The 24166-nt window shown below is 38.4% G+C and overlaps 2 protein-coding genes across 7 annotated transcripts in view; one reads left to right on the plus strand and one right to left on the minus strand.

The window, feature by feature from the left end:
- dlg1 (MAGUK family member discs large 1) overlaps positions 1 to 24166 on the minus strand; it is a 530145-nt gene that overhangs the window by 484608 nt on the left and 21371 nt on the right. The gene's annotated exons all lie outside the window — the stretch shown is intronic.
- LOC117159227 (facilitated trehalose transporter Tret1-like) lies at positions 737 to 2504 on the plus strand. Its single transcript, XM_033338885.2, has 2 exons — positions 737 to 862; positions 984 to 2504. The coding sequence occupies exons 1-2, from the start codon at positions 793 to 795 to the stop codon at positions 2303 to 2305; spliced, it is 1392 nt and encodes a 463-aa protein (XP_033194776.1). The 5' UTR covers positions 737 to 792; the 3' UTR covers positions 2306 to 2504.

Raw genomic sequence — 24166 nt, forward strand, 5'->3', positions numbered from 1 at the left:
TATGTATTTATCTTGCAACTATATGGATGAAAGAAAAGCTCTTGCTAATCTCGCAATTCATGTAAAAATAAAATATTAGCTCAAATCAAACATAGCTCAGCTCGTTAGTTAATTAAGCTATGGAATTATATGTGTGTCAGACAAATGATATTACTGATAAAAATGATTACACTTTCATTATACGCAACAGGAACCATACATTCCCACTTTACAAGTAGCAGAGATTCGTATATAAAGAAGAGCCAGAAGAATATTTGTATTTTCTGCAATGAAATATTTGTATTAATAATATTACTGTTGTTATTAATATTACTAAGTATATATCACGCGAGATTAAATAAAAAAGCAGTCTTGAAACGATCTCTGTCGTCTCATAGAATTGTAAATTACGTCAGTTTCCAATTATCAGACTCTTTATTTTAACATATGCTGATATTACAATCTTCCTGTTTAAACAGAGCAATTTCTACAACAGTATGGAGACAGGGCAAACAACTACAAAGTATAATTTATGATATTCGTTAGTAAAACGTGTTATTACCGTAGAAGTGATTGCTTTCATTCGAGCAAGACCCCCCATTCTACCCCCCACGTCTTTTGTTTTTCGTGAAAAACTAAAAAATGGAAACGTGGAAATCTCATTCCTGAACATATGATAGGATATATAGGAATAATGCACGCATGCGTGATGTTATCTGCATTTATGTAATCTGTTTCACTATTTTCAAAGCTATATAATTTTGATGTAAGTAATACATCTGTCAGCTGCTCCTTACCTTCGGAGGACTCATCATGACCGAGGCAAGAAGTGAGAAATTAAAGAAAAAAGTGTTCTGGCCGCAATGGATCGCTGGTTGCGGAGGTATTAACCAATCACCAATTAACTTTTCGAAATGCATATTGCGCAGTAATATTAACAATGTTGCAGTGGCCGCGAAACATCCAGATAAAAGGAGAATCATAATTTTGAATTTTTCTTACAGTCTGGTTGTTGATAACGGAACTGGGATTAGTGGGAGGATGGTCGTCTCCGTACATCAACTACTTAACTTCTGCAGAATCTACATTTCCGGTGACACTATCGGAAATATCGTGGGTGGTGTCGTTATTCAATCTGGGAAGATTTTTCGGTGCTATCGGAGGCGCTATATGCGTCAACTACGTCGGCAGCAAGACAACAATTACGATTAGCACTGTGCCCATCTCGCTTGGTTGGCTGTTCATCATCTTGGCTAACAGCGTGGAGTGGTTATACGTCTCGAGATTTTGCAGTGGCATCAGCCTAGGGATAACTTACAGCTGCTATTCTATATATCTAGGGGAAATAGCGGATCCTAGCATCCGAGGAGCGTTGATGGCACTAGGCACGAGCGGCGTAGCGACAGGAAACTTTATAATGAGTGTTATGGGAGCGTATTTGTCGATGGCTGTATCAGCCATGATAGCCTTAGTTTTTTGCCTTTTGCTAATGATTCTTTTCATCTGGCTGCCAGAATCCCCTCATCATTTAATTAAGAAAAGCTTGGACGAGAAAGCAAAATCATCGATTCAATGGTACCATAGAGACTATGACGTAGAATCGGAATTCATGGACTTACGAAAGTTTGTTGAAAATGTCAGTAAGCAAACGTTAACAGACTCTCTCAGGGAGTTAAAAATTGTTCATTTCCGTAAGTCGATTATTATTGTTACGATTCTTACCGCGTACGCTCAATTGAGCGGAATCAATAACATTTCGTTTTACATGGAGTCGATCTTCGTGTCCGCAAAAGTTAGCGTGATGGACCCAGCGCAAGTGGTGATAATAGTGATGGCATGTGGTATCATTGGATGTTGTTTATCAATGCTTTTAATGGACAGACTTGGGAGGAGAATTCTTATGGTCATATCGTGCACTGGAATCACGTTATCTTTAAGTCTGTTAACGGTCGAGTTTCAATTGTTAGATTTTGGTTTTGATTCAAAAACAGTGGAAGGACTAGCGATTACCGGAATGATAGCTTTCTACATAACAGTTTTCTCGGGTGTTACTCTCCTACCACCAACGATGCTTGGCGAACTCTTTCCTCCTCATCTAAAGTGCATCGCAGCATTTATTATCAGCAGCACAGCCGCCGTTGTCTCTTTCATCTCAACCGTCACTTACATGCCGCTGCTTAATTTTCTGAACGAACGATATTTGTTTCTATTTTATGGCCTGTTAGAGGCTACGGCTATACCATTTACCTTGATCTGTGTACCTGAGACGAAAGGAATGTCCTTGCAAGCAATTCAGGATCAACTGACGGGGAAGAGTAAAGCTTGAAGTATATCTAGTGTTAATAAGACTAATCTCTCTCGTGAGCAAAATACGGAACAATTTATAATCTCCAATTGAGTTATTATATGAACGTATAAATATTTTACAAGGGCGCAAATACGAATACTGTAAATATCAAAATTCGAATACTCGCTTTAAATGTAGACAATTACTTTTTTAAATAAACGTAATATAGATTGTTTTATTAATGTGTTATGAAACTGAAATTATTACTTCGTAACTAAAGACTGTACACGGAATACGCTTTCTCGAAGATTGTCTCTCAGTTCAACAGATATTTCATTGGAACCGATGAAAGCGCATCTCAAGGAATTTTCTAGTGCATCCAGAAACGACGGACGAACGTTGGATAATAGAAGAAAAGGTCGCGATGCCTGTTGTTCTTTTGCTTGCCATTCTTCCTTTAACCGAGAAACGATGTAGCTATTTCTCTTTGGGGCGGACACACGCCGCCGTAACGTCGACGATGGAACTCGGCCAGTTTCATATTTTACAAGACGATATTTCAGCCGTGCTGGCTACGCCAACAATGTTAAAGGTGACACGGTCCCATGGTGGCATTGCTGAAAATTGGACACTGCCTTATCTCGCCCGGGTCATTGCACGATGACTGTTCTTGATATCCTTATAAACATCAGGGCATCGATACAAATTTACGATGCGACTTTTTTTTACTATTAAATGATACGAGCGTGTATTACAAAGAAGCTCTGATAATAAATATCATTAGTACCAAAAACTGTCACCGATTTCGCAAGCTATTTCGCTTTTACAAACATTGCGAATAACACAAGAACTATATTCCGCAATAAAAGAAACATAAGAAAAGACAATTACAATAAAAAAAAATTATTTATCATAGCGTATTAATGATACAAAGCAGAACGTATAAAATTACGTTATGTTATATTTCCGCGATGACGAACCGAACATCAACGCGGCGAATTAATTACTTAAACGTAACTGTTATTTCATAATAAATGTTTCACGTATCGCGCACACATCCGCTGTTCCTCCGGGCGTATGTGACCAGTTATCATTTTAAATTGATTACCGTGCAACCCAATTGCGTTTCGAGAGTTGCGTGAACCAATAATTCTTTGATCCATCCAGGGTGGAATAATGGTCACGGAGCCGACTTTGCCCTCTGACATGCGCCAACGCTGTTAAGTTATAGCATTTAGCCCGATTCAGATTTACGATAAGCCGATTTCCGGAAAGAATATTCTGCAGAATAAAATATTATAGGAATTATTGTAATTAATATCATGTCCATATCGAGAAAATGTATCAAGCTTTTAACAGCACCTCTACAGTTATCTGTCCGCTTCATGAAATATTCATAAATATTCACTTTTTGCTTTGGTTTACTATTGTGCGAATATTTTTTCCTCAGTTTTCTTACTCTCTTTTCCTTTCCCTTTATTTCCCTTTTTATTTCTTGTAGTCGTAACGATCGTTACAGTTTAGTGGATGTAAAAGAAGCAAAAAAGGTACATCGTAAACGGGGCGATTATCGCTCGAAACTAAAGTGGAATATTCAGGATAATAGAAGCTGAATGTTCAATGTTGAATACGTTGAACCGGAAATAAAGTGTCAGTTTGCCGATTTGATAACTCTCGATTCTATTCGATTATATTCGCCAAAGTTGTACACTAGATCGAGCTCGGTAAGCAGATAAACTTCGTTATAATCGTTTAAATTGTAATAAGCTTTAGCGAATATATGTAGCTGGATATTAATAATATTCTTTAAGAATTTAACGAACGAATTAATATAAGGATCATGTTTAAGACAACTTTTAGAAATTTCCTTAATACAGTCCACTCACTTAATATATATGTAGTACAATTTAAATGCAAAATCGATCGTAACGAGCCAGAAAACTACGAGAAGAACTAACGCAATTAAATAACTGCATTTTTTCGTTTTATTGTAGAAAATAGGATGATGCCACTTTAAAGCTTTCTCGGGAACAAACAAGATAGTTTATCGTCACGCGGATATAAACGCTTCTCCCGACAGAGCCCCGGAAATTGTACGCTTTAAAGCAAGCATTGTACATCACTGGCTTTCTTCAAGTTCTATACGATTGGTGGTTTCGAAACCGGCGGGTCATACATTCACATTTAACCTGTCCATATATATTAAAAGTATTATCAGAATTGCTCATTTTAAAACAATATCTTTAAATTTGTAAGTTCCCCCGCTAGATTTTATCCGAAACGAGGCGAAATTGCTTCATTCTATATTTCCACGCTTATGCCAATTATAGAGAAATTTTCATACTATATAATGTATTGAGCATGTAATAGCTATTCGAACACTAACTCAATCGTTCTCCTATATGCAGGTCGTCTCTATGTTCGTTTCAGAACTCCTAATCGCTTTAAAGCTGTCTACAACTAAACCGAGTCAATTATCCTGTCAACTCTCTGCTCTGAATCCTCTTACCTGATACCAATTACAGCGCTACATTTGGTAATACCGTACGAAGTAATTATTTCTAAACTTTCGAATTCGTAAAATATTCAAAAATTTCCCGATTTAACTTTAGATTAATTTCTAAAGTCAGTGAGATAAATTTCATCATTTCATAAATGAAGTTTGCGAACCTGTTCGCTTCGATTACAGCCCGACCATTCGAAATCGATGAAAAAGCATACTTTCGGTTGCTGTGCCAGAAACGGAACGATAGGACCATTTATTTCATTCGCTAGACATGGCACAGTAGTTTAATTTACCTCGACAGGAGTCTTGGGGCGAGATACAACACAAAAGCACGCACAGGCTAACGACGGAAATTATTATCGTTTCGCTATAGTCGAACGTAAATAAATTTACTCAAGTATATTGTTTAATCTTAATTGTAGACGACATTATGGTACGCTGGAACTGCAGAGAAAGCAATCAAATTTCAAAAAAACATTATAAGATATATCAGCACGATTCTTTGTATTAACATGATAAATCCACTATGAGACATTCTGCATATCATCATTATCTCGTTAATTAACGGCTCTACAATTTAAGCATATATATACTTAAGTTGTATATATTGTTATATATATAACTTAATTAATTAACTTTCGAATAAATTATTTCAATCAAATAGATTTTTGTCATTATCTGTAGAGTTCTGAATATTTATATAAGATCTTGGAAACTATCATATTGTCTAACATGGCAATTACAATGATCATTGCATCAATTACAGACTAATTTTACGGATTAATTTCTTCAGTTCAATTTGAAAACCACACTCGTGTTCCGAAGAAATACAATTACTTTTTCTAGAAAATCAAACATGATAGGATTTCTCAAGGCTTCCAATTTTATCAGAACACGGGGAAGAGGCGCAAAGAAAAATCATGCATACAAGCTGCAATAATGGAATGCCTCCAACTTTCGGTCAATAAAGGAGTTCTGAAGACAATTTTACAATGCAATAACCCTTCGCGCCGTGGCAATCGACAAAGTTTTCCCCGAAGCCTTGCCTCCTCCACGTTCGCGTACATACCCGACAATCTTAAAATTCAACGAACCTCGAGGAGGATCGTTTTTCAACCAGACAGAGGATACCTGTTCCTGATTTTTGCCTCGCCGAACCGTTTCGTGCAGGACCAAGTTTGATCGGCTATAAAAAAACAAGAAATCCCGGGCCATTGGCACTCACGATTGGAATCGCTTCTGTTCTATTCGCTTTGCGCGACAAGCTGCGACAAGCTACGGCAAGCGTATGTCGCGTCACGTGGAACGTGAGAACATGGCCTGCGAACGTGCGAACGCGGCCAACGAATTTTGATTTTTATCCCGAGTCCTCATTCAAATGCCGCACTTGTGCGTCGCGTCGCGTCACATCGCACGTCAACGTCTTCTCATTTGCACGTGAGAATGCCCGCATTACCCAGGCACAGAAAAATAACAAAGAGAATTCAAGAACAAAAAAAAAAAAAGATGGAAGACGATATCGATCGCAGCCCGGTTTAAGAGAAATCGAATTTCGAATCGAAGTAATTTTTTACCGTTGTCTCAAACTTCGTCCTCCTGCATAATGTCCTTTCTCCTTTCTTCGTTCGTGAAGTCGAATATTATATCGCAGAGATACCAAGAAAGAAGTTCGCCTAATAAACTTCTCCGAACAGTCAGCGAGTGGAGCGCGATGAATCTAGGAAGATATCTAGTGAAAAGAGGTTTGGGAAGGGAATTTCAAAGAACAGGATGATAACGCGAGAAAGTAGCGGTCGTACTCTGTCTCCCTGGCGGGTTCATTGAAATATTTAAACAAAAGGAATCGGTGGACTATCGCGACGCGCCGGGACGTTCTAGCGACGGTGAAGTTCGATGCACCGCATCGACCCGACAAAATGTAGGCTAGTAGTATGTCACGAAAACGCAGGAATTGGTTGGTCGCCAAGTCGCGGATAGTCAATGGAACGAACATAGGAAGGGGAACGAACCGCTAGGTCTGTAACCTAAATTCTCTCGTAGCGCCGACTTCCAGCGATCGCTTTGAAGCAACCTATACAGCTTCCGTTGGATCAATGATACTTGTGGTTAACTGTACACAATGTTGCATTGCGATAGACCATGCCTCTGGTACGTGGTATCATAATACTCTTCGTGGCAGCTCGCGACTGTTTTACGTTTTGAACAATCGAAGCAAAAAAACATTCATACAGAAACTCAGTTGCAAAGCATACATCCAACAAAACCCACGAATTAATCCAAATAACACGATCGAGCGCAAAGTCGAGCCGGTTTCTCGTTGCGCACAGAGTAGGACGAAAAATTCAAATACCTTTTGTTTTCACCGATAAAGTATATCGAGCGAAAACCACTGTCGATCATACCGTGAATGTCGTACTTCGGAGATTTATTTGTGCGAATCGTTGGATTACTTTGTGTCAACAAGCTGAACGGCCAGCTTTGTCTTTCTCGTTATTAATCATGTTATAATCCCCTTATATCATTCTATAATTTGTCGATTTAATAAATATGTTTAATATATTTTACGTATTTCAATTGTGCAACGCGTACAATATGAATTTTTTTCGCATCGTTTCCACCTGTGTAATATGAAATTCTTTGTTATCGAAGCTCGATGAATATGTTTAATAATTTTTATGATAAAATAAAAATAACGACTGCTTTAAAAAAATGCGAGGAAGCAGCGCAGATGCGTGCACGGCGGTCTTCGCCCGAATATTTATCCGAATGAAATAAAGTTGCAGGAAGTAAATAGAACCGAGCATTCGCAAGAGATTGCTTGAGAAATAATAGCCATAACAGTCTTGCGTCTCGATGTCTTCGTTCAGGTATATCGACATCACTTTCCAGTCTTCTATTTTTTCTTGCGTTTCTCTGATCCAGTTTTCCACGTTGTTTTCGTAAACTATACCACCCGCATAAATTAGGAAGAGCATCTTACAGTGGCTCGTAACTTCGTTTAATCTTCAGCCAACTATTTAAACGATTAGAAGAAGAGGAATAAATTATCCTCTTTCAGAGAATTTCCATACCATCAATACTTTATCGACCAGGCATTTTTAACGCGAATAATGATTTGTTAGCAGCAGCTTTTTAAGGTAGCGGAGAGAAAAAATTAATCGTGTTTTTTACATCGCTGTATTTTTTTAAATGAATTGAAATATTGGTATAAAAATCTGAAAACATATTGAAGAGCTTCTAATTGCTGTTACTGCGTTGTTTATTTAACGTTATTTGAAATATATTTTACGTTTTTACATCGTAATGTAATTATTTCATATAGGTACAGTCAATATGAAATGCGATCGGAATGCTTTATCGTTGCCGCGTTGAAACAAATAAAAAACAATAAAGTAAAAGCAAGTAATAGGTTCCCCTACATAAAAGAATAAAGAACAAATGGATATATTCTCTTACTTGCATTGTATATTTTTACCTGCATTACGTATAGAAAATGAGCAAGTGCAAGAAATGAGGTAATATTTGGGAAAGGCCGAACAAATCGCCCGTTAGTCTCGATATGTCCATCCCGTGGCCTGTATACCTCGCAGGCTACATATATGATTACCCTAGCGGAAAGTGGTCGGAGAACATGTTACAGGGCCTATGAGGATATTCCTTTAACTCTCGTAACTTTTCTCCTTCTTTTGCCTTTTAGACTTTCTCCTCGCGTGCATCGTCTATATACCGTGAAAGATGAAATATGCCCGAACCCTCTGGAGATTCCTACGTCAAACTCGATCGCGAAAATCCTTCGCCCTACATCATCGAAAGCTGTTTGAACAGACAAATTCTAAACCATGAAAATTCGAAACTCGATTCGCTTAATTACTCATCCTGCGAACTTCTACTTTACAACCTTCAGTGTTGACTGTTTTTCAATTTTCATGGGAAACATTGCGAGCGGTGCGCGCTATTGCTACTTTTTCGGCAAAATTTTTTACTGGAAAGCAGAAACCACGCGCTTTGAAAATACAGATGAAGGTCAGCTTGTCCTTTTTTTCTTCCTTTTTCCTATAGTTTGCAATTTTTACGCAATCGGCGCCGCTTGAAATGCTGATGCAAATTGACAAAATCGAACTTCGGAAATTCATGTAAACAAGATATAAACATGTTTCTATAATTTGTTAATAGGATTTATCTTTACACGTGACCGTGTACACAGCGGAATAAGTTAGCCAGATACAAAATGATAATAATTAAAGATATTGTACGCTTAAACGTTATCTATATAATCATCAATAGAGATTGATTACGCAGCGACTACACACCGTAGGTCTGTACAGATTGAATATTAATCGACTGTGTACTATCATTGCGATCTATGAATATGCATAACATACCCACGAATAATACAATTATATTTGCTACACTATGTAACTGTCCAAATGTCTTTTCAAATATGAGAATAGCCTTTATATTTTATTTTTCTAAATATCGAATACATAGCAGTACAGCGGTAATGCGTTAAACAGTGGTTACGATCGATCGACGTAATAGCAAAGGGTTCAAAAACACAACAAATGCCAGGTAAAGCACTAACCTGTCAGCCATTGCCCGAGCCATGCCCACCGAGAATAATTACGGTGCATTTGCCATTGGGAATCAAGGGAAACAAATGCCGCTGACTGTTGAAGAGGTCATTAAATGAACAATAACTTTTGCAGTGATACGATCGATGAATAAAGTATCTATAATAATCGCAGATGAAGAAGATAGTATTACAACGAAGGTTTCACGGGCTTCTAATTTGATATTCCGTAAACAAATGCCCAATATTCTCTTTGCTTCTTTCAATGAACCATCGAAGAAAAATTATGTCTCCCATTCATACGTTTCGAAAATGAAAGTGTTCAACTGTTTACTCGTACCTACTGTTAACAAAAATTCAGTATCCGTGGAACAAACGCGGATATTTTCGTTTGACAAAGACACAAATTTCAGTATTTTGAAGAAGAGAAAAGATTTCATCCATTGCTTCGAGAAAAAGAATACTTCCAAGAAAATAAATAAAATTTGAAAACACGTATACGAGGAAAATTTAGTCAATTGTTGATATCTGAGCAAAGGAAACATTTCAATACCGATCCTCCCTTCCTTCCGCGCTACCTAGAATCTAATTTCTTCAGCTTGCAGGGAAGAGCTATCAGAGAATGGAGAGTTACAGAGCTTGCGAAATAAGCTTGGCAGATCGCCGTAACGTTACTCGAAAATGACGCAGATCACAAGAAATGAAAAGACTGGACCAGGCTGATACGACGGCGAAAAAGAAAGGTTTGGCGACTTTAGCGAGCTCTGAACCGATGAAAGCAGCGTCGTTCTCTGCTGGATGCAGGCTGAAGAGACTCCACGGTTTGCCACTTGCACCTCGAGAGCTTTGCTTGTCTCTAGAACTCTCGAGCACTCGTTTAACAGACGGTAATTCTACGGTAATACAATGTCTTTTAGTCCCGTTTGCGGGCAGTGTTGCTCGCTACGGGGAAAACAATACCCTAAAAGGTACCAAGGTTCTCAGTAAGAATTTTGTTCGATAAATTTCTCACGTCCCTGCTTTACAATTATTTGTTACCGTAAAAATGAAAAAAATTAATTAAGGCAAGAATTCGTTTCGTTCAAGCAAAACTGCACCGGTAAAAAATTGTTCGTTACGTAAGCGAGTACGAATTATATAAATAGCGTATGTATTTCAAAGAGAAATCTCAATAGAACTGCGGATGGTCGTGTTTCGACGGCGTCTGTGGATTTGAGAAACACGTTTAACTTTCGGCCTGGCTACGAAATCACTCGAAGCCCTTGGGCCAAGAGTCTACTCAACCCTATACACCAAACGCGGCCACTCCGTATCCAGATTTCAGAAAGAGCACATATCATAACCCGAAATGCGTTGGTATCTTTTCGCGTCGCGGTTTCACGTCATTCACCTCTTTCAACATCTATATTTATAACTGGATCCTATATCTAGAATTATTCATCTTCCACGTATTTATTTACGACTGTTACCGCAGTTACGCTCTTCGCTCACGAAATTCCAGCATCCAATTTAAAAATTCTTAGAAACGTTCGATAATCTTCTTCGATGCGCGCTTAGTTACTCTCGTTTCTCGAACTTCGCTTTCAGAAGTTTTTCTACGGCCACGTTTAAATGTTTTCAGCGCGGTTGCCCCTTCTTATCATTGAAAGTCCCTTCCCGCTGGTATATATCGACGTTCGTAGATCTCTATAGTCCCTGCATTAAAAGATAGCGATAAGTCTGGAAGATTAAATTTATAAGAACCTACGATCATAATTCGCCAGCCGGCCAACGAAAAATGGTCCGCTATAAATTAACCCTCGAATTTCCATCGAGTTCGGTTCAACGAGAAAATATACTTGGCCCTAAATCTAGCGCGAGCACATTTTTAAAACGCTTAATTTAATTCCGTGAACAATCTCACGGATCGTTCCTCAATCTGGTGTGTTTGGAGAGCTTTTAAAGCAGTATACGCACGACCTGTCGACTGCTTTGTGCCGATTACGATTTATTAACTACGTTCGTCAACAACTGCGCGGATTACGTCGAACGGTAACAAAGCAGCCTTTGAACGTACTGCTTTTATGCTTCAAACGTGAAAACACAACCGTGAAAATTTAATGGGGAAGGAAGTACGAAGATGTATAAATTGAATCTCGACTATTTGGACGAATATAAAGTTGGAAAAGCTAATTGTAAGAGTACTTCATTGAATACAGCTGTGATAATCATCGTAAAATTATTGGAATCGCCGTAAACGTAGCTAGCCTATTATCTAACAATTGTTGCTATAATATAATCGTTTGTATTTTATTCTACATCAAACATCATTAGCTATAAGATTATATAATAAATTATGCAATAAGTTTACCGCGTGCATGTTAGTTTTACAATGCTGGAAAAGATCGTTTGAAACATGAATAATGTGCAAATGCTATTACAATGGTACGTCGGATAGAAGAACGAGCAGTATGAGAATAAAACACGAATAATAAAATAGACAACACCGAAAAAAATAGGAAAGAGAAGAAACTTTGTAAAAAAACGTGACTGGTTTACTTTAGTTTATCCGGTAACTAGGAGACGTCTCTGACCATCCCTGGAACCCCTGTGAGTTTCAGCTTGCAAACTTATTTATCTCTTTGCGGAGATCTTGCCGAATCTTTCCCCAGAGAGAATTTAGATAAGTGCGCTAAAACGAATTTGCGAGATACTTGTGGATGCGGCTCTTGTTAAATTTTGTTCAACGTTCCCTAAGAAATTTCGACCTTCTAAACGAGCACTTTCAAGTAGAAACGTTGGAGATTTTCTATGCGTCAAAGTAAATTAATTCAGATTTGTTTGAATCCGACTTCTACGGAACGATTAGCTAAAGAGCGGCGAGAGACGTTTTAAGTAGAAACGCCCTTGTTAGTCAGACGTCCAAGTAGAACACAGTAGTTTACTCATATCCAGCGAAGCTATACAATGTTCCTAATACATTTATGATAATGGCACCACTGTAACTGAGATATAGCCAAATTATACAGAGTCGTAATTACGAACTGACTCTAATTGATCGATTTTCTGAGGGTGACTCAAAAAATGTCCGACAAGAAACGAATGGCATCGTCATTATTATTGCGGCTGCTCGAACGAGGAAGGCTTTACATCTTTCGAACGAGTTCCGAATGCGCGGTAAAAGCGGCATTGAATTTCAAGGATTCTCGTGCCTTAATCGTCGCCGGAGACTGCTCTTCATCACGGTATCGCCTAAAATGGTTTCCTACGCCTCATGCGCCTACCGCGTTTACATGTGATTTCGCAAATGCGTCGTTCGAACGCATTTGGAACGATAAGAAGAGACAGAGATAGATTCGACGTGCTTTCCAAGTCTCCGATTTCATTGAAAAATTTAATCTACCTTAATGGAGTGCACCCATTATCACTGAATAAAAGGGCGATGATAATAGTAAAGTTAAATCCCATTATGAAAGATACCTAACGGCGAACAGACCAAGGTATCATTACAAGCTTATCGAACAGAATCGTAGCGTGTTCCAAGTTAATGCGCAAACTGGTTCGGGACAATTTTACAGAACACACTCCGTTCGAGAACCGTCGATAATACGTCAGGATAATTAACGACTTGCGCTCGACGTCGATGGAACAACGTTTAATCTCGATTTTCTCAAATCTTCTCCGTGACTCGGCAAAAGCATTCGTATCTCGATGAACCTCGCCAGGAATCCGCTCGTTTACTAAAAAGATCAGTTCGCTGATTATTTGGAGAAGAACTGTACCGAGAGTTGCCGTGAAAACGGGTGGGAAGGATCGCGGCAACGAAAATAAAAGTAAAACCGAATACATTTTTTCGCACATTTGTACGTCCGCGTGTGAAAAATTTCCCGTTATTCTCGACGCTAACTTCTAAAAAACGTCAACATGAATTTTTTATAAACCCAGGAAATTCGTATGCTTCACGCGCGACTTTCCAGCAAGAAAATTCTCTTGACATCACGGGCAAACGTCGAGCAAAGTGGTATCTTAAGTTTCGTTACACGTGTGGCTACCTAGAGACGTTTTCCTCCTCCTGACTACCGGAAAAATTACAAAGTTTTGTGGGCCTACCAGACCAAACAACGCCCAACTTTCACATTGATTTGATGATTGGTAACAATCCATTATACTCTGATCGAATGCTCGACTCGAATACCAATATAGCGAATAGCTCGAATCTTCAGGTATCATTTCTTCCTAGTTAAAGTGAAACGAACCGAACCAAACAAATTGCTACATATATATATACGCGACACTCTTTATTATAAAAAAGGAAACGTCAGTTTTATAATGCAACCAAATGGAATATTCGATAACGATGTGAAAAACGTAAAATATTTGCAAGATAACGAGAATTTTTGGCATAAATCGCAAGTTAAATTTGTGCAGGATATGTAGCTTAAGTTAGATTGTCCCAAGAGTTTCTTTTGTTTTATAAGGAAATAATAGATGTTCGACATCTTTCGTTTTACATTATTTTATTGAATTATGTATGATTCATTATGTATGTTCCAATAGAACAAAATGGACCATACATAATTCAATAAAATAATATAAAACAAACAATGTTGTGCATCTACTATTTCCTTATAAAACGAATGAAACTTTTGCGACCACCTAATATTTCAATATTTGCACGACAAAGTTAAATATTTTTAAGCAATGTTTTAAAAATTACAATGTTTTCATTCGTAATAATAGCTACATATTTTAAGTTACGTGTATATCCTATTTAAATGTATTCGTGTATTTTAGCCACAGATGACGACACAACGAGAAAATTTTACGCTCAATGAACAGAGCACGTCGTAAAACGTAGACAGGCTATAACGTTGAAACGAATACTGAGTGATGCTGAGACTGCACTCTAGATTTTTAACGATCGACGTCTCTTTCAACTTTTTCAGTAGTTTTTCTTTTCTCGTTTCACTTTCTAATTCCCTAATTCGATCAAATCCCGTCAAATTTTGCTCAAAGGCAAAAAGTTCGATAAATCGACATCTCGTCGATGAAGCTTCCAATCCGATTATCTACAGACAATTTCTTTCTTGCAGCTGTCGCATGTTTCTCAAAAAACACCAATTTCACTCGATTAACGTCGTATTACGATAAAATCTTATTTTTATACGCGTTCACCAGTTTTCGGCGCTACCACTATCAGAAATTCGAAATATCATGAAAATAATATCTCTCCGGCACTCGTTTATATTTCACTCGCGCAGATTCTTCCCGAATTATTTCTCCCGAATGCTCTGAATATTTCAACGTTTCCAGAACCGCTTTTCGCCCGATACCGATATCGTTTCTTCCCCAAGCAACCCCTTACTGGAAGTTTTCTCCTTCTTTCTCGATTTCGTGAAAACTCTGCACCTCGAAGAATTCCAAAAGATAAGATCGTTTCGGTCGACGCCTCCATGGTCAAATTTCCACTCGAAAAATCCGAGCGCCAACTTCGTTCCCAACTCGTCCCATTATATTCGTACGTCGCACCACACTTTACCTGATTATCTTCAACCGTTCTTCCACATTGCTTTCTCCGTCCTTTTTTATCGACTTCTGCTCGCCACTCCTATGCTATGCACTCGTGCTCGACTTTACCCCTTTTCCCGTGCACATCACAAATCTCTCTTTGCGCCAGGAAAGCTCGGGAAAGCAGTGTCTTTATCCGGCAAGGTACGTCCAAATCCTTTCGCCGTTGTACTCGTGTCGCCATTTCCAGGTAGCTTACCTTCGCTATTTCGGTCAGCAGTTGAGGTTGTCGAAATCTTTGAATGAAACCCTCGAAAGACGGACTCAAGGCCCGCCGCTAAAGCCGCCGTCCCTCTTCATCGATCCACAGACTCGGAACTCCAGATTAGGTAGAAGTATCTACCTCGAGAGATTCCATAGAAGAGGTGAAATACGCCGAAGGGAGAAAGGAATAGATCGCGTGAAACGAGATACTCCGAAACGGGAACGAGACTAGGGGATTGGGGCCTCGAAAAAGCGGTTAGAAACGAGGCAAGATGAGCGGAAAATGCAACGTACATTGCCCTATCTTTCTTTTTTTTTTCTCTTTTTTAGGTATCTTTCAGGAGAAAATCCAGGAAACAATACCCCTGAGTTATCCAAAGAAATAAGCGATTTCCCTGACGTATCAGAATAGGGCGAAAAGTAATGCAGGTTTTCATAGGTCGTGAAGATTACCGTTCTCTAGCGGGCACGACGTTTAGTGGATTACACAGTAAAAGAAAATATAGAAAGCAAGAGCGTAAACGCGATGTTGTTTAGAACGTCTGTCTTGAATCATAGACAGAATTAGCTTTGGTTGCATAAGAAATGGTGGTAGGTGGGTAGATGGGAAAAATAATTAATCAGTTAAGAGCATAGGATAAAGTACGATAATGCGAATATTCTCGTTTTATCTCGTGGTGTCTTTATAAAATATAAAAATGATTAATTGCATACGCGACGAAACGCAGCTATTTCATACGTCGTAATTAATATTAAAATTATTTTTCAGTGAGGTAGTATCCAATCAGTTTCGAAATGTCGCGAATCGTATTCGAAGCATTGTATTTTACGTTCGGTAGAACTTTTACGTTACATCAAATTCCACGCTAAATTCGTCATTGCAACTAGTTTTGACGGTTGCCAACGCGTCGAAAATCTCACGCGATACGGTTAATCGAGGATTGTTCGAAGGCATAAAATATTTACGTGTGGCGAACGACGGGGATTCAGTGCCAAACGTTGACTGTGCAACGAAGGGAAGCAAACCGCAAGATGCCGGATTCGACGTATGAGAACGCGCTATTCATCCGCATTGCCATTTTTTTCATAGTTCTGCTGGCATGCACGCGGTTCTTGTCGCGCATGGATTAAACGGAGAAAACTGGAAGGAAGAGAACGAGTCGGGAAGGAAGCTGGAATGAAAGAAGTCTGGGTCGCCTCATTCTTTATCCCAGCCAATCGCAGTGTATAACGAATGTCGCAAGCACGTAATTTCCATCTTCCTGGCGTGCCACCAACTTCTGGCAAGTGGGAAATATCCCGAATAAAAAGAAAATCATTGGCTGTGTGAAAGGTTAAATTTGTCGCTATACATTCGACATAAGAAATTTACAGAATAATCTTCTTTTAAATTCTACGATGAGATTAGAAATGATAAAGAACTTACGACATTTGAACAAAAATCATTGTAAATTTTAGATCAGATATTCTTAAATAAACAGAACGTGCCAACAGTAATATGTATATATATAACTCGCTAGATGATGCTTTCAAACAATATGAGAGATACAAAAAACTTCCATTTTTTTTAAATTCAATACCGACGGTTCCTAATCAAGATAACGCGATAATTGCGCAATGACGTTCATTAAGCGCGTACAAACAAACTAAATGTGATTATATACAACACAAACAATGTGGAACCTATAAAACAAAAAGAAACATCAACAAGTGTGAATCCTCAGTTGTGATCCATAAAGTTGTGGAACTAACAGAACGAGTCTCAATGTCATGAGACCAACTACAACTAACCCGAAGCCTTGGAAGACACTTCGAACAGCCACAAGATCGACGGACCAACCAGGGCGTTGAAGTTAGGGATGTCAAGATTCCAGAGTGATTCGTGGCTGGTCCCACGGCCCCAGAAACTTCGAGTTCGAGTTTCGAAGATTTCCACATGGTCCAAGACAGGCTCTACGGTCATAAAGTTCAACGCTCGGATTCTTCCGATCGTAATCGAAGAATTAAGTCTTTTATTTACGGACGTATTCAGTTATTTTCTCCAACATATACTTGGGTAATGCAGCGAAGAAGTAACGAAAGAAAACAGTCCAGAGATTGGCGAACGTGTTACAGCCTTGAGGGCTTAAGAGATCAGCAACGCTAGCCTTAGACAGAAGGCTTCCGACGCGTATCCACGGGATATAGTTGAACCGTATTTCTTTTAAATTTATAACCAAAGAATTTGCCAGATTGGAAAGCTAGTAAATCTCAGATATAGCGTCAAAATGTTATTGTACGTTTTATCGTTATTTTACATGGATCTGGAACCATATCGTAGGTTGGTATTCGTCACAGGGTGTTACTCGTGTCACTCACGATATTAATTCCATTTTATATTTAGAATAGAACATTATGTATACGCTGTTGCATTTATATTAAAGACGTTCTTAGTGCATATTTGTAGCATCATAAAATAATCTTTCGCTATAAACGAGAATTCATTTGAATTATACTACAATTTACAGATTCAATCCTGTTGTTCTTTTTTCTTCGTTTTTTCTGTCGCACCGTTACGGAGGAGAACGTTATTCTGTTTTTCGCGCTTATCTCTACCACCACTTGCATAAAATTGTATCAGAAAAAGGTACACAAGGCGGGGAACGGGGAAAAATCATTCCACCTAGTACTTTACTTATTTTCATTCTTCGCGACGAACATATTCATAGACCTGGAATTTCTCTCGATATTCTATATTCAATATACGGCTTCGTGTCTCTTCCTTTTCTCTTTATGTTTCCTATAAATTTGTTAACACATGCTGCTACCTTAACGAAAGCAATATTTTTTCACAAAATAAAAATCTTCGATTGTTTTATCTCTACTAAAAATTTTTCCATCGTTGCAAACCACTTCAAACGCTTCGAACGCTACTATCGAGTATATCTTATTTCTATACTGTGTCTGTTGCAAGACAGGACAAACGCATTGAAAACATCTGAAGCGAAGAATCGAATATCTCTTGGGAAGTGTCTCCCTATCGACTGACCAAGGGATTACTCGAAGACAATTAATTCAACGGAGAAACGATTGCCCGCTACAATTCTTAGTTTTCCCTCTTGATTTTGGATCGAGCGAACCAAGTGTATCGAGTACTTTATCCGGATGCCTTTTGTATCCGTTACAAAGAACCTCGGCAACAATGGAGGCTGACTATTCGCGTCAGTTTCACGCATATGCCAGGGGCGTTCCAAAAAAAGAAACTTTCGATTCTCCGCAGACATAATCACGTGACTTCCGCCGAGCATCCACGATTATATCTCCTACCGGATCAAAACTCACCCGTTCTATTCTCGACGACAAAGCGATTGCTTGGCGTTTCTCGGTTATCTGCGTTTATACCGTCGACATCGACTCAGGGATATAAACGGAATAAACGATACCGATAGAATGTTTGAGAGATACATCAAATACCACGATACATACAAGTAGGGTAAAAGCATAGAAATATAATATTTCCGTAAAGTTATGCAAAATTAAAAGTTACGCAATTTTATGATGAATCGCGCGTAATTTTATTCCTTGTGATTCAATAAGCTTACAATTGAAAAAATAAATACTTCCGAGTTACGTTTAATTTTGGTTTCATAAAGAATATCGTAATCTTTTGGTGTGGAAAGAAATCTTCATCGTCTATGTTATTTAGGTGCTTCTTAAGTGCGAGAGGACTTACGTGGCACACGAGTTTCTCGCTGCAGCCACGGACCGAGAAAAGATTCATGGAGGCCATTATTCACAAACGATTTAGCGCCAGAATAATGAATACAGCGATCTATACGGCTAACAGAGCAGACGGGAAGGGGTCGAAGGGCAGCCCAAACCACCAAGTAAATGCAGCAAAGTCGGAAGCAGAGCTTGCAGGATCTTCTCAACTTCATAGACATTCTCCATAGACGTTTTGCATGGACGTTCAAGAAACTTACCAGAGACCATTTTCCATTCAAAACCTCAACATTAATATCTATTAAATTTAATATTTCTTTAATCCTCCTAAATATTACGTATAATTATTTTTTATAGCTATTTATATTAAATGCGACGTTGTTAAGTTATACATAGATAAGATGAATATTTTTGCCGTGTAATACGCCATGCTATGAAATATGTTTTGAAGAAAAACCGGCCACACACGGGTATGTCCGTATCAGCAATTTTTTATTCAGATCTGGAAGTTTACGAGATGGTGTAACGCATCGATCTTACCTTCGCGATCGGACAGGTAGTTACAGGGCAGCGTAATCCATAAAATTTCACCGAACACAACTGTAACACACGATGGCGAGCGTAGAATTTGTCCCTACTGAGTCAGGCGCGCGGCATAAATCAACCGGTGGTATTGTACAGCCACGAGTTCCGAAGTGGACTCTGTACACGCGCAGGCCAAAGCAAATATTTTATCCCCGCGAATTAGCATAGATTTCAGGCATCGCCGAATGAGAAGCGTAATCGTCGGAAAGGTTTATCAGCGTACCTGAATCTGAATACTTGAGCGTCTAGATAAACGCCGTGCTGTATTCCTGATGAACAATGCAATACAAAAAGAAAGCGCAAAATGTGAATATCAGAATGTTTCTCTTTTTATGGCAATAATGTTTAATCTGTGTAAATGAAATAGTTTTACGCCGTGATACACGTTTAAATTTTTACGAAAAATTTACACGCTCGATTCGAATTACGGAGAATTCCATTTATTTATTACATTCTTCGTCCCTTTAACGGGAACAAATCTTAATCGTTTGCCGTCAAGATTATAATCGCGTGTTCGAGGAAAATCAATGTTATAAAACCATACGTCACACGTCGAGTGTTTCATCAAACGTCGTCATTATTGGCACCATGAAATCACGTGAACACGCGCTTTATCGTTTGATTTATAATATCCAGAATTCTGATCAATACCAACCGTTCTTTTTTCCGGTATCTCTTCTTCCTGGTTTGCGAACAAACAACGGAAACTCGGTCGATACATTTGATTTCACAATGATACATACGGGTCGGATAACGACCACACTTTTCGAATTCAATGGTCAGAACAATTAGTAAAAAATTACCTACTTTATCACCTATGTGTATCAATAACAATTATCTTTTACGCTATTCCAATAACTTCGATCGAGTATCGAACGTGAATATATTTGTAATGAAGTTTTCTCGATCATAGAATTGTAATACAATAGGTTGGGAAAATCACCGATTTCGAAACCGTTATTTATTCGAATCGTGTGATACTATTAGTATCGCGATCAATACGGTGTCGTCGAAATAGAGAATAATACAGCGTAACTTGATAAATATTGCCCTGTCAATTTACCTATCCACCAGGGTGAATGCAATTTAATGAGGTCCCACGGTATAGTGAAAAAACAGTGTATGTGAAATTCAATATGTACCCTGTTCGAATCCCCGTAAACGTTATTTAGTGAAAAACAAAAAAAAGAGAGAGAGAATAAAATGAAAAACCGATATTTTCGGTTCGAAAATAAATACTTTCGAAACATTGATTTATAGACATGGAAAATATTTTTCAGGATATCAATGTATATTCCTGGAACAACTTTTTTATTTTTCTTCTTTTAAAGCGTTGCGCGGTCGTTGTTCCACTTCGACGATTTCCACTGAAAGATCTCTAGAGCAGCGAAAATCTCTAGGATCCACGCAGAAATAACGGGAGAAACGAAACGATATTTAAAGGCTCCGTAAGACGAAATTGATTTTCTGCCAGTCGTTGGTTGCATGCTTAGACAGTCGGACATCTTGCCGAGCCGCTCTCCTTTCTCTCATATATAAATCAGCTTGCATCCCGGCCGTAAGTTAGAAATAAAAACGATGAGATTGTAAAGCACAGACTAGTCTATCGGGGGAAATCACGCAACCTTATCACTCACAACCCGTCTAAGGAATATTAGAGGAAGTTGCACCTCCAGCCAACGAAATGACCATTTCAAGATTGATTTTCGATTATGTGAGTAAACGACCAAGTATGATAAATCACAGAAGTCAGTCAGACAAAGTAAACCATAAGAATATAACAGATACGAGTGAGTGAATAAAAAAACAAGAAGAAAAAACGAAAAATAATAAGGATCAATTGAAAGGATCCCAAGAGAAATTTGGAGTTACGAAAATAAATTTTTTAGAAGTTATTTCAGAATCATATCAAACATGTCTTAAAAACTTAAAGCAAAGTTTTATACGTTTAAAAGTATTCAAGGCCGTGTCTCATTCGAGTCGCACAAGACACTGAAATCACTCAAAAATTTGCAAGGACGATTGAAAATTGCTTTGGAGATATCAACGTAATTCAAGGATATGAAGAAATCCTAAGCAATAAATACAATAAAAGTACAAAGAAAAGTTTTATGATAGGCGGAAGTCCAGTCTTACGGAAAAAGTTCGCGAAGATGACGCGAGAAAAAACTAGGACGAGCAAAAATTTCCCAAGACCGTAGATAGCGGGATTCAACATAGCTTTGGTCTGACAGTGACGTATACGAACTGCGCCACAATGGCCAGAACCTAAATTGTTTCGAAGTAAATAGCGCGCGGGTGCCTCGTGGCTAGCAAATTGCATCCATGGCACTTTAGAACGATATTCTCCAGCCCGTCCTGCCCTTTGTTATAGTCACCACCCTCTAACCCTTCTACAATTTGTTTGGCAACGGATGACCACTGCTGTAAGCGCATTTAGAACGCTTATTTTTGCGCAGTGCGAGCAACGAGTATTTTTCTGGCCGCGCGACCGTTTATCCTTACCTGTTAATTGAAAACAACATTACTGGGATTAAGTATACCATTCAGTTGTGGTGACTAAGCAAAATGTGCATAAAATAGTCTGCATACGCAGGGTTCGCAAAATATGTGGGAAATATTTATAAAGTTGATTCTATACATTAAACGATGAAAAAAGTTTGTACAAAAATGTCATTTGGCTTATTTTTCTTTTTTATAAGCAATTTTATTTTACGGAATATGCATAGGATTTTGACTGTGATATTTAAAAGAAATTTAAAAATATTTAACACCTTGTAGAACTATATGCACAGGTTAAGGTTACGAGATCCATACTCATTGCGTGTTGAAATATTCGACTTTAAGAGTTCGCACTTTCATGTTTTATTTGCGTGGTTTTCTCATACGACCAAGGAGCAACGGTGCCGCATCCTGACTATAATATAAATGAATAGGACACTATTTACCAAGTTTAGTGGCAACGCTTATGATTTACGCGTAATACGTCGGTACCATTTACATCCTCGCGGAGAGTAATTTGTACAGAAAGCTGCAGCGATACAGCAATGCAGTGGAAGTGCAGGTGCGGGATGTTCACCGTGCTCAACGTTGAATTAAATATGTATCAGGAAACGGCTCGGTATTAACCTGGTGAGATACCCATAATTAAACCTCAAACGTATGAAAATAACGCTAATTGCGGAACCTTATTATCAATGCGGTGCGATGTTTCGCTGACGCGATTGATATGCGATTGCTCATCGAATTCTCTTATATGAAGTTAATTAATTTTGATCTATAGTCTCATATTACGGCACATTCAAGCAAAATAAAATCGCATCTTCCTTAAAAGAGGATCAAGATTAAAAATCATTTTGACATTTTTGGAACGTGAAACGGCGAAAATATTCTACAAAGTAGATTCAACCGAAGCAAAAATTTGTAAAAAATCTCACACGTGCTACAGCTTATTTATGTTTGATAAGTCTCACTGAGCTATGCAACATCGATTTAAAGTTTGGTAGCAAGAAAATATGAAATCAAAATCCTACATCGAATCCTACATGAATCTTAGTAGAAGCAAGAGCGATGGTAGGTACTAGTAATGATCTCCTTTCCTTTCCATTTCTTCCGTTCCTTTCCTTCCTTGTGGAAGAAGTACATATATCCTTCGAATATACGTTTCGATCCAAAGCGATGAGCATATATATAACAACTTTCCGTCAGCAATCTCTGTGATGATTCTAAAGAAATATTTAGGAAATGATCTCGCGTGTATTTGCCAGATTATTATTTTAATAATTATTATTTTATTATTATTAATTATTATCGGAATTAAATTATTCGTAATCCTCTAAACTATTAATCTAATCCACGAAATAGCCATACAAGAGGACACGAACGAAATTAACGTACGTATAATTGCTGCAACACCGATGCTCGTAAATTATGGTAAACGAAGAGACTAGGTGTGCCCACACCAATGAACTGTGAACCCGTAGTCGGTATCGCAATGTCTCCTTTGGCTACGAACTAGAAACGAACAGAGTCCCGTACTGCGGCGTAACTAAATAGGTGTATTGTCATTGGACGCTTCAGTACAAAGCAAAAGGATCACCTACAGGAACACTGTGACACGACAGGTGAGAGACATCCGAAATTAATTCCGCGGTCCTGGCGCACGCGAAATTAACCAGCCCGCAAAATTACTTCGTGTACCATCAGGTCTTCTGTTTCATTGCCAGAATCCTGTGTTAAGATAACAAGATGCTTAAACGATACGCAAAGCTCACTTAATTGTGCAGCAATTTTCTTAGAAACGTAGAACGATAACGGGTAACGACAATAATTTCTGATTACCAGATCGGATGTAGTATTCGCCTAAGGAAAGCACTAGCTAGGCTGGTTATTTAACTACGGTAAGATCGCATCGCTGCAGTCACGGCATTGTAATAAAGTCGCTGACTTATACGCGTTACAAGTTCGTTACAAACTCGCGACTGCAAGTACGTAGGGAAGTTAAAGCTCTTAAATTCAGCTTCTAAAATAAAGCTTCACACGAAAGATCTTTCCCGCTCCTCGTTTTCTTCGCTTTGTCGCGCTTGCCAGTGCTACCCTCCACTATCCGCGTGTTTAAAAACATGTTTATCATCATTGCCGCTTTCGAATTTGGTAAAAAATTCCACTATATCGTGTTCACGCAGCATTGAGCAAATATTTTTGTTCAGAACTGTGTAAGCACAATCGTAGAATATCGAGTTTTAGATCTTCGCAACTTCAACGGGAATCACGTTTAGACTTTCGA

This window comes from Bombus vancouverensis, chromosome 10, assembly GCF_051014615.1.
Source record: "Bombus vancouverensis nearcticus chromosome 10, iyBomVanc1_principal, whole genome shotgun sequence".
NCBI classification, from domain to species: domain Eukaryota; kingdom Metazoa; phylum Arthropoda; class Insecta; order Hymenoptera; family Apidae; genus Bombus; species Bombus vancouverensis.